The sequence below is a fragment of the Pogona vitticeps genome, chromosome 2 (assembly GCF_051106095.1).
Source record: "Pogona vitticeps strain Pit_001003342236 chromosome 2, PviZW2.1, whole genome shotgun sequence".
NCBI classification, from domain to species: Eukaryota; Metazoa; Chordata; class Lepidosauria; order Squamata; family Agamidae; genus Pogona; species Pogona vitticeps.
Genome location: NC_135784.1, coordinates 229,822,553 through 229,838,222, shown reverse-complemented (window position 1 = coordinate 229,838,222; position 15,670 = coordinate 229,822,553). Strand labels below are relative to the sequence as shown.

At 45.2% G+C, this 15,670-nt stretch overlaps 1 protein-coding gene across 4 annotated transcripts in view; it reads left to right on the top strand.

The window, feature by feature from the left end:
* Positions 1-3,078: 3,078 nt before the first annotated feature.
* Positions 3,079-15,670, top strand: part of RCL1 (RNA terminal phosphate cyclase like 1) — a 28,752-nt gene continuing 16,160 nt past the window's right edge. Inside the window, exons 1-3 of one of the 4 annotated variants that reach the window (XM_020801537.3) lie at positions 3,079-3,419; positions 10,089-10,160; positions 12,106-12,281. In XM_020801537.3, the coding sequence (XP_020657196.3) occupies positions 3,284-3,419; positions 10,089-10,160; positions 12,106-12,281 (384 nt within the window). In that variant the 5' untranslated portion in view covers positions 3,079-3,283. Of the gene's footprint in view, positions 3,420-3,555; positions 3,905-10,088; positions 10,161-12,105; positions 12,282-15,670 lie in introns of those variants that run through there. The other 3 variants (XM_020801540.3, XM_020801538.3, XM_078385046.1) reach the window with 3 other exon arrangements.

Genomic DNA, 15,670 nt, shown 5'->3' with positions numbered 1-15,670 from the left:
GATGCATCTAATCCCTGGTCTATAAGGTCTTGTTTGTAATCTCTTGTCTATATCGAAGATATCTGTATAAGTACAAAAAAAAATTAAAGTTCAGAAGATTGGGATGAACAAATGCTTCTATAGGTGAAACCCATCCTGGTATTTTTGTGCACATTTTCATTTTTATCTTTTCCCATATTATATACAAGGAGATTCTAATATACTGTAGTGGTTTTGGAAGTACCTGTGGGTTTTAGCTTTCTGATACCATAAAAAGGTTTGCAAACCTAACTGTAAATCATGCCCCTCTAAATACAAAAGTCTTTTGTTTTTCAGACAAATCCATTCTTTCAGCTACATTAGGACGGATACTTGATAATATAAGGTCCAGTCCGGTAAACCAAAGTCTCCTTTTTCCTTGGATTCTTCGAGCATTTTCAATTTTATTCTGGCTTTCTTCCCTTGCCAAATAAATTTTAATATTGCTTTGTTTAGATCATCAAAGCATTTCTTCTCTATTTTCACTGGAACTGTTTGAAACAGAAAGAGTTGACAAGATGTTCATTTTGATTGTTGCAATTCTTTCTAGTAGTAATAGTTGTAGATTTTTCCATTTTCTACGTCCATTTTTATTTGGTTAAGTAGTTTTATATAATTATCTTCTTTTATTGTTACGCATCTGGCAGTTAGATATATTCCAAGGTATTTAACTTGTTTAAATATTTGTAGGTCTGAAATATCTGAGAGTTGATTTTTGTTGTTGTTGGGCTGTTAAATTTTCCACTATGACTTTAGTTTTTCCTTTGTTTATGTTCAATCCGGCTACTTCTCCCAATTCATCAATTTTCTCCAATAGTCACAATGTTGTTTCCAACACATCTTCAAAAATAAACACCAAGTCATCTACAAATGCTTATAGCCTATCACCATCACCTTGGCCTTCCCAACCTTACAATACTACCCAGTACACCTCAGAATCGCCTTAGGTGTACAGCCTTCTATAAAGCCCATCACATCTCAGTCTCATTTGGTCTCCTTTCAAGAGAGGAGAGCTCTCAAGAGATCACATATATTTGTCCACTCTCTGTTGATCACTGCTAATCTTTTCTATGTCCTTTCCCTATCTGGATCCTTCCCCACACACACACACACACATACAAACACTTTTCCTGAACAAGATGGGGAACCTACTGGGTGAGTGACTTTCATTCTTGCCAACCAAAGTTGAACAGCTTCTGGGACGCTTTCCAGCCTGAGGGTCCCATCTTCCAGCGTCGTATCTTTTTTTTGCCAATTGTTTCTCTTCATAGGGTTTTCTTGGCAAAGATACTGGAGTGGCATGGCCAAAGCCTACTCCAGGTGGATCGCGTTTAGTCAGAACTCCCCACTATGACCTGTCCGTATTGGGTGTACTGCACGGCATAACCCATAGCTTCTTTGATTTACTCAAGCCCCTTCACCACGACAAGGGAGCAATCCATGAAGGGGAGGTTTCTGATTACTATTCCCCAAATCTACTTGCCAGCATGACTAGGGGATTCCAGGAGGTGCATTCTAAGGAAGTAACTTTTCAAAGCTCTGGAGATTGCGATAGCCTCTTTCTTCTATCAAACAGAAAGCAAGCAACCTATCACCATCACCTTGGCCTTCCCAACCTCACAATACTACCCAGTACACCTCACAATCACCTTAGGTGTACAGCCTTGTATAAAGCCCATCACATCTCAGTCTCCTTTGGTCTCCATTCAAGAGAGGAGAGCTCTCAAGAGATCACATATATTTGTCCACTCTCTGTTGATCACTGCTAATCTTTTCTACGTCCTTTCCCTATCTGGACCTTTCCCCCCACACACATACACAGAAACACTTTTCCTGAACAAGATGAGGAACCTACTGGGTGAGTGACTTTCATTCTTGCTAACCAAAGTTGAACAGCTTCTGGGACGCTTTCTGGCCTGAGGGTCCCATCTTCCAGACTCATATCTTTAAGACTTTTGTTTCTGTTCATGGGGATTTCTTGGCAAAGATACTGGAGTGGCATTGCCAAAGCCTACTCCAGGTGGATCGCCTTTAATCAGAACTCTCCACTATGACCTGTCTGTCTTGGGTGTACTGCACGGCATAGCCCATAGATTTTCTGAATTACTCAAGCTCCTTCGCCACGACAAGGGAGCAATCCATGAAAAGGAGGTTTCTAATTACTATTCCCCAAATCTACATGCCAGCATGACTAGGGGATTCCAGAAGGTGCATTCTAAGAAAGTAACTTTTCAAGGCTCTGGAGATTGCAATAGCCTCTTTCTTCTATCAAACAGAAAGCAAGCAACCTATCACCATCACCTTTGCCATCCCAACCTCACAATACTACCCAGTACACCTCACAATCGCCTTAGGTGTACAGCCTTGTATAAAGCCCCTCACATCACAGTCTCCTTTGGTCTCCTTTCAAGAAAGGAGAGCTCTCAAGAGATCACATATATTTGTCCACTCTCTGTTGATCACTGCTAATCTTTTCTATGTCCTTTCCCTATCTGGATCCTTCCCCCCACACACACACACTTTTCCTGATGAAGATGAGGAACCTACTGGGTGAGTGACTTTCATTCTTGCCAACCAAAGTTGAACAGCTTCTGGGACGCTTTCCGACCTGAGGGTCCCATCTTCCAGCGTCATATCTTTAAGCCTTTTGTTTCTGTTCACGGGGTTTTCTTGGCAAAGATACTGGAGTGGCATGGCCAATGCCTACTCCAGGTGGATCGCGTTTAGTCAGAACAGAAATATGCAAGCAACACAGAAACACACACACACACACACACACACACACACACACACACACACACACACACACACACACACACACACACACACACACACACAGTCGCCTGGAGTTAAAAGACCCTCTTTTATGGCAAACCAGCTGAAGCCCCCCAAGGCGTCGCTGGCCCTTCGCTCTTCCCTTCCGCCGCTTTCTCCGGCTGCCGTTAACGCCGCCGCTGCTCCTCTCAGGCGATGGCCCGCCGCCCAACCCGCTCCGCGGCTCCCCACTCGCCGCAAGCCCCGCCCCCTTCCCCTTTGACCCCTCCGCTGCCTCGGTGCTCGCTCTTCCTGTTTCCCAACCACGTGGACGCGCGCCGGGCACGGAGGGGCAACGGCGGCGGCGGCGGCGCTGCTCCTGCGAGTGTGTTGTGGCGGTCGCGGAGCGCATCCTTTCTCCCTTCCTCCCTTGCCTCCTCGTGCAGCCTGTGAGCGGCTTTCCCGACCGGGGGCATCGGCAGCTGGTTGTCCGCCGGCGCCCAGCAACAACATGGCGAGCCAATCGCCTGCCCTCAGCTACGTCGGGTGCAACTTTTTGCGGCAGAGGCTGGTGCTTTCCACGCTGAGCGGGCGGCCGGTGAAAATCCGCAAGATCCGGGCCAAGGATGACAACCCCGGCCTGAGAGGTTCGCCTGCTCTTTGGGGACGTGTGGGGTTGGGGAGGGTGGTGTCGCTCCGTCGGAACAGGGTTGACGGAAGGGGGCGAGGAGGAAGGCGGCGGCGGTGGCCAGGCAGGTAGGCGACGCGGAGAGCGGCTGTTGGAGGCTTGTATGGAAAAAGTGGCGGGTGGATTGAATTCCCGGCGTGGGAACAACATCAGCAGCAGCAGCAAACCGGTAAACCTCCGGCGGAAGCGGAGAGGACAGTCGCGCACCAAGATGCTAAGCCCATAGAGAGCTTGATTTTGTTCTTGTGATGCTGAAGTTGTCGCCCAAGGCAACATAGATTCCTTATTTGCGAGGGGGTTTGGCTTCTTCCAGCGCCTTTCTGGCAATTAATGCAAAGAACAGAGCTTGGACAACTTATTGGGGCGAGTAACCACGGGATCCTCCAGCCAGCAGTATCACTGGCCATGCTGGTTGGGGGACTCTGGAAGCTGTCTCCAAAACAGGTAACTTTCCCTAGTAATGAACAGTGTCATAAGATTGCCAGTCCAGAACTTCTCAGTGTAGCCTGTGAGCCAGCACATTTCTCTTCCTGCGTTTGCCTCTTTGGAAGTATCAAGCCTTTCTTCTTAATTTCCTTGAACGAAGAAGAACAATGGCTTTGTCAGCACTTCCCTGGATAGCTTCTGTGGAGCAGCAGGCCATGCCTGGGTGAGATCTCCCCAGAGCCAGTAGCTTTAGGCAGCCTTTCCCTGATGTGGTAGAATAGATTGCCTAAAACGAACCCACTGAACTAAGAGAACAGTAGCAAAAGTGGCAACAGACTTGAGATGACGCAGCTGCTTTTAAGAAAGCATTGCAAGAAGTGAAGATTGAGATGAAAACCAGAATTTTTTTAAAAAAGAACATAGGAAGTTGCCTTATACTAGGAATATGCAGTTTTGGCTCTCCAAATGATGTTGGACCCCAACTCCCACCATCCCCGGCCAGTAAGTCTAGATGAGACTTGCAGTTTGAAATTTGTAGATAGTTACATTTGCCCAGCCCTTTTTTTCCACTGAGCTAGACGCTGCCAGCCTAGCAAGCTGAGTACAGTATTCCTTCCATACTGTGAAAGCAGCTGTCCAGAGTTTCAGGCAGGTGTTGCTGAGAACAGTGGTCCCCAACCTTTTTGGCACCATGGACTATTTTAGCATATGGGGTGTGTGCGTCCATGTGTGCATGTGGGGGGCATGTGTGTGTACATACATATGTGTGCATGTGTTTATGGGGGGTGCATCTGTGGGGGTGTCCTTGTGTTTATGTGGGGGGGTGTCTTTGCGTGCGGGGGGGGTGAGAGATCTGTCTCCGCAGCCTCGTCCTGCCAAGGCCACAGCCTGGTACTGGACTGCAGACTGGGGATTGGAGACCCCTGGCTTAGAAGGAGTTACTTAGATGTTTCAGCTAAGTGCGTCTTGGATTCCAGCTCCAGAGTATTATATTTATTCCCAAATGTTTCTTACTACATTAGTGTCAAGGAACTGGCTGTTTGGATTACATAGATCTTGTTTTAAACTTTTCTTCAGAAACGAGTTATTCAAGGTTTGAATTTTGTTTGTTTTTTCCCTTTGGAAAGACCTTGTGTTGCAATATTTGCTGGAGTGCATCTTTGTGTTGGGCATCCTTCAGACTGCCTGACACGTTTCTTCCCTCAGTCCAGACACATGACCTGCTTCCACAGCCACTTTGTTGGGAGAAGGGGTGTTTGGTTCACCAACACAGAATGCTTTGTCATGATCTGGAAGGTACCAGTGGGTTGCTGTAAGGGATGGGCAGGTTGTGGCCTCCCCACAAGTCTTAGCCAGCATAATTACTGATGAAAGATGAGGTCCAACAGCATCTGAGTGACCATACCTTTCCATCCCTGCCTACAGAGCTTTCCTATGTCTCTGACAGACTTGAAATGACACAGCTACTTTCACAAAAAGAGTTGTAAGGAATTAATGGCAAAGAGACAGAGGAAGGTAGGTCTTCTCTGAGTGTGCAGGTAGTGACAAGGAGAAGCCATGCTTGCTACATGTTGACTTGTTGCTCTGACATGACCTAAAGTCACCTTTGTGTCAAAACTGATACAATGTAGAGCTGCCTTCCCTAACTGGACATCCTCTGAACAAACCCCATAATCTCCAGCCAACATGGCCATGCCTCACATTACAACGTTAATTCGTTCCAGCGAAATTGCTGTAGAGAACGAAAACGTTGTAAAGCGATTTTAAAAAGCCCATAGAAACGCATTAAAACCTGGTTAATGCGTTCCTATGGGCTGGAAACTCACTGTCCAGCGAAGATCCTCCATAGCGCGGCCATTTTCGCTGCCTGTGTAGCGAAAAATCCATCCCAAAAAACAGCATGCGGCCATTTTGTTTACCCAGTGGCCATTTTGAAACCGCCAATCAGCTGTTAAAAATCATCACTTTGCGAGAATCAGTTCCCAAAGCATAGGGAACATCGTTTTGCGATCGCTTTTGCGGTTTCCTCGTTAAATGGAGAGCTTGACGTCGATGTTTTTGCAATCTGTTATGATAGTGTAGCTCAGCCTTACAAGGTAGGATGGGTGGGTACAGCAATCTTTGCCACTCCCAGATGTGATCTGAGTGGAAAGCCTACTTCAGAATCAACTGAGTTTTGGTGTACCAAACAGTCACAACAGAGGAGAGGGATATGTGGTGCAGGAGAGTCCCTCTGGATCAGTCTCAATGTTCATCATTCTGTTTCATATGGTGTCCAAGCAGGAATCTCTTGGGAAGTCTCCAAGCAGCATTTAGCCCTCTCGCATGTGCCCTAAGTGCTGATACTGAGAGGCCTTCCTCCTGCCAATAGCAGATACATTTCATGACCAGTAGCCCTTGATCATTGTCATCTGCATCTAGGAATATGTGGCATGCCAGTTCAGGAGACTGGCATACAGCAGTTTATGTATGTGTGCTGTGCGAAGATGTACATCCTTTTGTAAGGTTAGAGAAACCTGTTAGCCTTCAGACTATAGTTCCATAATCTTATTACCAATATATTCAGTGCTTGAGGGCAGACTGGAATTGTAGTCCAGCCATTTCTGGGAGTGGTGACAGTTTGATCACTTTTGACATTAGCTTTTTAAGCCTGAAAACGTGTGGGGTTTAAAAAGAAGTGAGGAAGTTAGGGCATACCTGTAAGTCCCCCATATCCCTTCCCCCCCAAAAAAAAAACCCTGGACACTTTGAAGACCAATATGTTTGGTGCGTAGGCACTGTAAGCAGTTGAAGATGCTTGTAGTAGTTCCATGATTAGCAGCCCTCTGTTGTCTGGACAGCTAACCCCAGAAATGCTGTGAGTTCATTTCATGTGCTTAGAGAAACTATGAAGGTCTTGGTGCTCAACATGGGAAAGGCTGCTGACTTCTAAGTGGTGGGGTGAGGACATGACAGGCAGGGCTTCCCCGTCAGCATCACCCCTTTGAGTTTTACAGTACATGCATTCACCTTCATGGCTTGTTTCGGGGCTCTTGTCCACCCTAAATATTCTGTCCATCAGTGTTAGTGTTGCTGGTAAGGCCTTTTGTGTTTGAAGTTGTACCCATGAATTTAGCAAAGTCTTGTGTTCATTGTGGCATTATTTTCAAATACCCTGTTTCACCAAAAACAAGACCTAACCTGAAAATAAGCCCCAGTATGATTTTTCAGGATGATCATAATATAAGCCCTACCCCCCAAGATAAGCCCCAGTTAAGTGAAACCCTGCCCTCCACCCTTGTGCAACAACCAGAAGAAGATGACATGACTGAATAAATGTAGATGGTTGTACATGAAAAAATAAAACACCCCCTGAAAATAAGCCCTACTGTGTTTTTTGGAGCAAAAATTAATATAATTTTTGCCCTCTAGGGCAACATTTGAGGCTCCCAGGTCCTCACTCCATTCCTCTTACTATGCTTAGTCCACCTTTGCAGAGTCACATGAGAGTCATCACCCATCTTTCTGCTCACTTTGTGCATCAAACATTTCCCTTCATAACACTGGAAAAAATCTCCAGCTGCAGTGGCTGGAGTGAAGTGTGAGCAGAGGAGACAGTGCTCAAAATCCTTTTATAAATTCCATCAAGCATTTGCTAGATCCAGTTCTTGAAAATGTGGCAGTGTCAGAGAAAACATACAGCCCCTGCAGGGATTCTAGCATTTTAAGGAAAATAAATAGAATTAAATAAAGAGATTCCTACTGTGCATGACTTTTTCTTCCTCCATGGCACTTCTGTTCACTAAATCCTGCTTGGTTGTGTCATCATGCTTAGAAACACAGAAATAGAACGAGGCAGGTTGGCCATGTAGAAAATCATTTTTACTGTATTTCCCATTTGAATGTTGTTTTCTTCTCAGCATGCTCTTAACTGTCATTCCATTTAACCCCCCTTTTCTCCTCTTGCCCATAGCGCACACTCTCTTCTGTCTCTTCCTCACCACAGATTCCTCTTGCCCCAGGATTTGGAAAAGTTACTTTTTGGGACTGCAGTTTCCAGGATCCATAGGTCATGTTGGCTGGGGGATTCTGAGTGATGATTTCCAAAAAAGGATATTTTTGAAGCTCTGCTTTGAGCCTTCCTCTCTGTCAATCTACTCTTTATTCCTCTCCTTTACGTCCTCTCCTTATTTTCTGCTTCCTTACTCACAGGTCTCTTTGCAGCACCATCTGCTTCTGCCCTCCTCCCTGCTTTTCCTCTCATCATCCCATGCCAGCTTTTATCTCTTTTCAAGCCATCATAGCTCCTTCCAACATTGGCCTCCTCACTTGCTTTCCTATAAAACCTAGTGTGATGCCTAAATTCAGTCTCATGTTTTGCTGATATACATGCTTCTTTTTTTTCTCCATTTGTTATTCTCTCAGCTAGTAAAGGAAACAATGTTCTTCCACTCACTGATCCCATCAATATATTACTGTACTCAACCTAGAACTTTGTTTCCCCCCTGTTCAGCTTCTTTCTCTGCACTCTAGGTCTTATTTCTTCCCCTTTCTTTGTACCCACCACACATCTATTTGCATGCCACTGTTTCCTCTCTTTTCTGTGTCTTCCATTTAAATTGCCTGCTTCTCTCTTTTTCCTAAGCAGCCACACACATCGAATGCTTCTTATTCAAGCAGCCTAGCATTGTAGCAGAGATTGAATGGAACATGGTCCTTGATTATGTTTTATGCTAGTCTTCTCCTGCCTGGCAACCTCCAGCTGTAGTGAACCACAGTATTCTTCGCTTCTAGCAATTATAGTCATGCCATCCTAGTTGGGGATGATGGGTTCTTCAGTACAACACAACTAGAAGGCACCAATTCTTTATCAGTAGAAAAGCGTGTTTAATCATTAGATTATCAGACTACAGTATTCAAGTGTTGTGTCTATGTGGCCGGGTGGATGGGCTGCTTCTTCAGCTGATGTGCTTCTCAGATTGATTCTCAGTTAAATGAACTGTGGTCTTTAGGTTATTTTATTTCAGTGATGACTTCGGGATATTTTACAGTTGTAACAGGTGGGTAAAATGTAGTAAGTGTGGAAAACTAGTGAGAAGATGAGCATTAGGAATGAAGATGTGTACTGATTTTTTAAAATCTCAGATGGAATCTATTCTGTCACCAGAAAATTCATGTTTTAAATGCACAAATACTGTAAATACAAGCCCACAATGTAAACAACATTTTCACTTAATCAGTTCTCTACTTCTGGCTTATTGATAGTTTTCCTTTTGCAATGATTTCAAGCACTGCTGGGCATAGTGGTTTTCTGGTCTTGTATTTATATGTGGATTTAAAACATGAAGTGTTTGGTGATAGAGTATCTTCCACTTGAGATACAGAAAATGAGAAGTGGGTGTTGTAGGAATATGTGTGAGGGTATTTGATACATTCAGCAATAGAGACATGCTCAGAGACCAATAATTTATTGTGTTGATCAAAAACAACAACAAATACTTCCACCTTGCCAAGAAGATGCAATCCTGTGTATGTTCCCTTCAAAGAAAGCCCTCTTTTATGTAATACAGTGGTGCCTTGCTTAACGAGCGCCTCGCTGAGTGATGAAATCGCTTAACGAGGCGCTCTGGGCCATCGCTGGAGCATTCGCTCAGCGATGGCCCCTATGGCGATTTTTCGCTTTGCGATATTCGCTAAGCGATTCGCTTAGCGAATATCGCATAACGAAGCAGGGGAGAACAGCTGATCGGCGGTTCCAAAATGGCCGCCGGAAGGTCCGCGCCGCATTTTCGCGCCCTGCCCTCGCTTACCGAGGGCGCGAAAATGGCGGCGCTATGGCAGACCCTCGCTTAACGGTGAGTTTTCAAGCCATAGGAACGCATTGAACAAAGTTCAATGCGTTTCTATGGCTTTTTTAATTCCGTTTAGCGATGTTTCGCTATAGCGAAGGTTAATCCAGAACAGATTAACCTCGCTATGCGAGGCACCACTGTATAGGGCAACATGTGCTGGATTGCCACCTTCAGTTGAGGGGGGTGAGTACATTCTTGCTGTTTGTCTGCTTCCCTCAGTTATGAAAGGGGAATAACTTTTGCTTGCTTGCCTACTTCAGTAACACACTGTTACCAGAGTTAAATAAGATTTTTATTGCCATCCAGTGCATATTCTCAGATTTTTTTAAGGTTGCCATGAGGGTGTAATATGCTTCATATTTCTCTGACAGATTTTGAAGCAAATTTTATAAGACTGCTTGACAAAATAACCAATGGCTCCCGGATTGAAATAAACCAAACAGGTAAATTTATTTCTCATCTGTTTAGCGCTATTACTGCACACAGAGCTGTCGAGAGTGCAAGAGGTCCCTCCTGCCTTGAGAAGCTTCATGGGGAACTGGAGGGGGAGGGAAAATAGAAATATGTGACTTCTTGAATTCTGGGTGCTTAGGACTAGGTTTACAGTGCAACCCCGAGGAGATTTTTGAAGCCCCGCAAGACTTTTTTAAAATGGATCCTGGTGCTTTCAGAGTCCTCTGCTCCCCTCAAATGTTTTCCTCTAAAAAAAAAAAGTAAATCGCCACTTCTGGAAGTCGGACCAGGACCAGAAGCTCACCTTGAAGTAGGCCTCATGAGTTTTCTTTGCTGCTCTGCGTATGATCCTATAGGCAGGCCCTCTTTCCATACCTGTCCTGTGTTGCTGGGAAAGACGAACAGCAGTCACAGAAAGAAAGATCCAATGTTTGTTCACAAAGCACTCTGGAAGATATGCAGACGGACAGAGACAGTGACACTTGCCTCAATTTGGAATTAGTTTGGGGCTTCTTTTTCTGGAAAATATTTTGTGGTAGAGGTGGGAAATAAATTCACAGTAACTGAATTTCATGAGTTTTATCAATTCATGATCTGTGAAAATGACAGCATCCAGTCACCTCTCGATTTGACATCACCTAGAGAAAATTATATGTTAGATTGTTTTTTCCCTTTTTCAGATTCTATCCAAGTAAATTTGTACATTCAAAATGCATGTCTTTGAAAAATGCTTATAACCATATATGAGACAATGGGGAAATGCATATACTATATCCATATATTAAGAAAAATGCATGGTTTGGAAAGAGCATGTTCAAAAATACCCACAATCTTCTGGAAAGGGGAAAAAAGCCTTGGGAGCCAATGTGAAGGGCAGAACCAGATGGGGGCAGGAATATTGGTGGATTTCTAAGAAATGGAACAAAAATGAAATAGACAAATATTCAGATCCCCATTATCTAGTTTATATGAGTTCTCTCTTTGCTCCTAATATCAGTAAATAAGTACTGCATCTGTTACCATATCCCCCCACCCCAAATTAAAGTCAAAGTTTCACTTGTTCCGCATTCAGCTTATGGAGAAGAGCTGCCCAGAAATTCAAGTTTTCACTGCCACGTCCACCAAGATACACCTCCAGGAACAAGAAAAGACTATGTCTAGATGGTGAATAAGACTCACATAAAATGCTTGCCAGGAGCAATCAGATCAAGCAGACAACCTCTATATCAGGGGTCCCCAACCCCTGGGCCACAGACCAGTACCAGTCTGTGACCTTGGAAGGACCAGGCCACGGGGACAGATGAGCAGCAAGAAAGAGGTGGGCAGCGAGCGAAATTCTGCCTCCTGCCAGTGCTCTCCTATTAGGTTCTACTACCACTGCTTATCTGACAGAAGGCAGAGCTTCATTCCCCGCTCCCCTCCTGCTGGTGCTAGATCAGCTGTGCCTGTGGCATTAAAATATAATAGGAGCCTGTGCTCCTATTAGGTTCTAAGCTGCTGCTGATCTAACAGGAGGTGGAGCTTCAATTGCAGCTCACCTCCTGCTCGCCGCTCATCTGTCCCAGCACAATACATGTAATGAGCTCGATTCAAAGCTATCCTCCAACAACCTGCTGTATAACAAGTGACACATACCCCTGGTCCTTCGGAGAATGGTCTTCAACTAAACCGGTCTCTGGTGTCAAAAAGGTTGCATACCACTGCTCTAAATAGCACTGTGGATGGTTCTTACTGAATAGAATGTTGGGTGGTCTACAAGTCCTGTTCACTTTACTGGGTTTCTCCTGAGCAGGACTAACCTTGGCTTTAGCCTGGTGGCTAAATCCAGGAGTTTAAAGAGTCCTAGAAGACACTGCTGCTAATGCATAGGAAAATTTTCTGAATTTATTATAGCTGCACTGAAAACCCTTAGAATATTTCTTTTGCTTTTTGAAGGTACTTCTTTATACTACCAGCCTGGCCTGCTTTATGGGGGCTCACTGGAACACGATTGCAGCCTAAGTCGTAGTATTGGGTATTATTTGGAAAGCCTGCTCTGCTTGGCACCATTCATGAAGCACTCATTAAGAATTGTTCTCCGGGGTGTAACCAATGATCAGGTAGATCCTTCGGTAAGTAACAAAGCTTAAAGTGCATCTTCTTTCTCAAGCCTTCCTCCATGAAGGAAATGCAGCCACAGGAATGGGGTGTGTGTGGATGGGAAGCAGTGACATTATAGAACGTTAGAAGACAGGGGGAGGAAAGAGCCACAGGGCAAGTCGGTGATGGAAGAACCACTTCCTTCCTTCCTTCCTTCCTTCCTTCCTTCCTTCCTTCCTTCCTTCCTTCCTTCCTTCCTTCCTTCCTTCCTTCCTTCCTTCCTTCCTTCCTTCCTTCCTTCCTTCCTACCTTCCTACCTACCTACCTACCTACCTACCTACCTACCTACCTACCTACCTACCTACCTACCTACCTACCTACCTACCTACCTACCTACACAAACTTTATCTTGCACTTTTTCTCTTGGGAGCTCAAGGCAACTTATATGCCTCCTGTCCTCCCCACTGCATCCCCCCCACGGCCCTGACAGGAGCTTAGGCTTAGAGAGAGTGTGCAGCTCCCCTAAGGCTCCTCAGTGAGCATCATGGTTCAGGGAACTCAAGCCTAGATTTTTAAAATTCCCTTTCCAACCATTTGTTTGGAAGCCCCATAATTCTAACCTCTTTGCCACTCTGGATGTGGACCCTGAGGGTAAGGGAGGGATTGTTCCCTCTCCTGACAGATTTTTTTCTCTGTATCTCTATAACATTACCTGTAGAGTGCATGGAGAAGAGCCTGTTACTAGAGTGTGGTGTTCTGATTAGAGTGTTGGACCAGGACTTGAGAGACCTGGGTTTAACTCCCATGAAACTCACTTGGTCAGTAATGCTCCTTCAGCCTGATCCACCTCACAGAATCATTGCTAGGATAAATGGAGAGGGGGAGAAAACCACATACAGTGGTGCCTCGCTTAACGGGTGCCCCGTTTAACGACGAATCCGCATACCGATGAAAATTTTGCCATGGCTTTTGCCATTGCATTGTGATGTTCCCTATAGGGAAAAATCGGTTTGCGATGATGGCTCCCCCCCTCATCGCAAATGCCCCATTTTGCACAGCTTGTGATGAGGGGGGGGAAGCGATCATCCCAGAAAAGAGCCGGGAGCCATCTTCCCTGCTCCAGCCCCTCCCACTTCCCACCTTATAGCTGATCTGCGGTGCTCTTTGACGCTTCCACAGCAGCTAAATAGGCAGGGAAAACGCACTGGGGAAGCCTCTGAAAGCCACGTTTTGCCGGGGTGGTGGTGGTGGCGGCAGGGACAGGCCTGCCACCCCACCACCACCACCCACGGTAAAGCACCGCTTTCAGAGGTGCATTTTCACTGCTGAAAAAAGCCCCAGGAGGCTTCCGAAAGCGGCGCTTTGCCAGGGAGGGGGTGGGTGGGGGTGTGGTAGGGGCAGGCCCGCCACCCCCCCGCCCCCCGCCACCCCTCGTGCCGCTTTTGGAAGCTTCCTGGGGCTTTTTTCAGCAGTGAAAATGCATCTCTGAAGGCCCCGCTTTGCCGTGGGGGGGCTCGGGGGGGGTGGCAGGCCTGTCCCTTACATTTCTCTCACTAACTCAATCTGACTTAAACTCTCTAAATTTTCACACACTCTGACTGAAATATTGACTCAGGCTCTGCCCCTTATAGCATCTGTCTCGGCTCCGCCTCTCTGCAACATTAATATTCATAAACCATTATATTACATTACATAGACCATAGATCAAATAAATAGAGAACACTACAGCAATGTTTCAAGGTAGCTTGATAAAGTGTCTCTGCTCCGACGCTGAGTTACTCTCCATGCCTTAGTCATTCCATCCCTGTTTTATTTTTATGGATGCTGGGTGAGCTGCTAGGCACTTGAGAACACAGGAAACTGCTTCACATTCTGTCTGAGTGTTGGTCTGCTAAACATAGTACAATGGTGCCTCGCATAGCGATCACTCCGTTGAGCGACAAAATCGCTTAGCGACAGAGTTTTTGCGATCGCAAAAGTGATCACTTTGCGATGGTCCCTATGGGTTTTTTTCGCTTTGCGATGATCGCAGGGAAGCAATAATGGCAAAGTGACCTTTTTAAACAGCTGATCGGCAGTTTCAAAATGGCCGCTGGGAAAACAAAATGGCCGCCTGCTGTTGTTCCTCGCTTAAGAGGCAGCGAAAATGGTGGCACTATGGAGGATTTTCACATTTTAAGCCCATAGGAATGCATTAATCGCGTTTTAATGCGTTTCTATGGGCTTTTTAATTTCGCTTAGCGATGTTTTTGCGTAGCAACATTTTTTCCTGAACGGATTAACGTCGCTAAGCGAGGCACTACTGTATTGTCTGTCATGATAGGCAAAGTATTTTAAGTATTTTGGGTATCTTTATTTGTAAACATGCATAGAGATGCTTTGTGTCATGTGTGAGACCATCTGTGTGCAAAACATGCAGTATTGTCATTAAATGATGGGCTGGACTAAGGCATTTTGTTGCCTGAGACAAAGCAGCAATGACATTCCCTCTCTTACCCCATAATCAAGATGAATTGTCCCTAAGATCAGCCAGTGGGCTTCTTCCTCTTCTGAAGGCAGAAGATCTCACAAATACTTGTCCCCTTTTCCTGGTAAACAGTTCACTGCCCTTTCCTGGTACCTGAATCTTGCTGCAAGAGGCAATCACCTCACCATGCTTAACACTAACATCAGCCCTGGTGTGGCCTTATTCTTTGTACATTTTTATTTAAACGTGTTGTGTAGGGTCCAAGAAGGGCCTTGTTCAAATATATAATTGAATTGTTAGAATTGTAGAATTGTTAACTAAGGCTTTTTGGAACAACATCTGAAGAAGCACCAAGGAGTGTTGTGAGCCTCCACAGCATTCTTTAGGTAGCTTGCAGTAGATGAAACAAAGACACAAACCATGTCTGGAGAGGATATTTCAAGGCAAAGTTGTGTGTTGTCTCAGTCTATTTAGGGCTGCTGTGTTAGAGCATTGCCCAGGATGTTCTGTGTTGGTGAGTCCAGCCCCTTTTTCTCAAGGAGGCAGCTGCAATACCCAAGAGCTTCCTGGTACTTCAAGCAAGAAATGGGGCAGACAGGGACTTGATTATCCTGACTTGCTATCTTTTAAAAGCGGAAATGACCAGGTTTGCAGTGTGGATATGAAACTGCATTCATTTGGAGAGAGATTGAAACTGAAATACAGTGGTGCCTCGATTTACGCCCATAATCCATTCCAAAAGATGGACGTAACTTGAAATGGTTGTAAGCGAAAGCACCGTTTCCCATAGGAATGCATTGAAATGCAATTAATCCGTTCCAGCCAAAGAAAAAAAATCACCAAAAAAAACACTGCAAGATTCATTGGAAATGTGATTAATACCTTCCGGCCAAAGGGGAAGGAAGAAAAGCAATCAAGCGTGCAAAACCCATTGGAAATGCACAGAAAACAAAT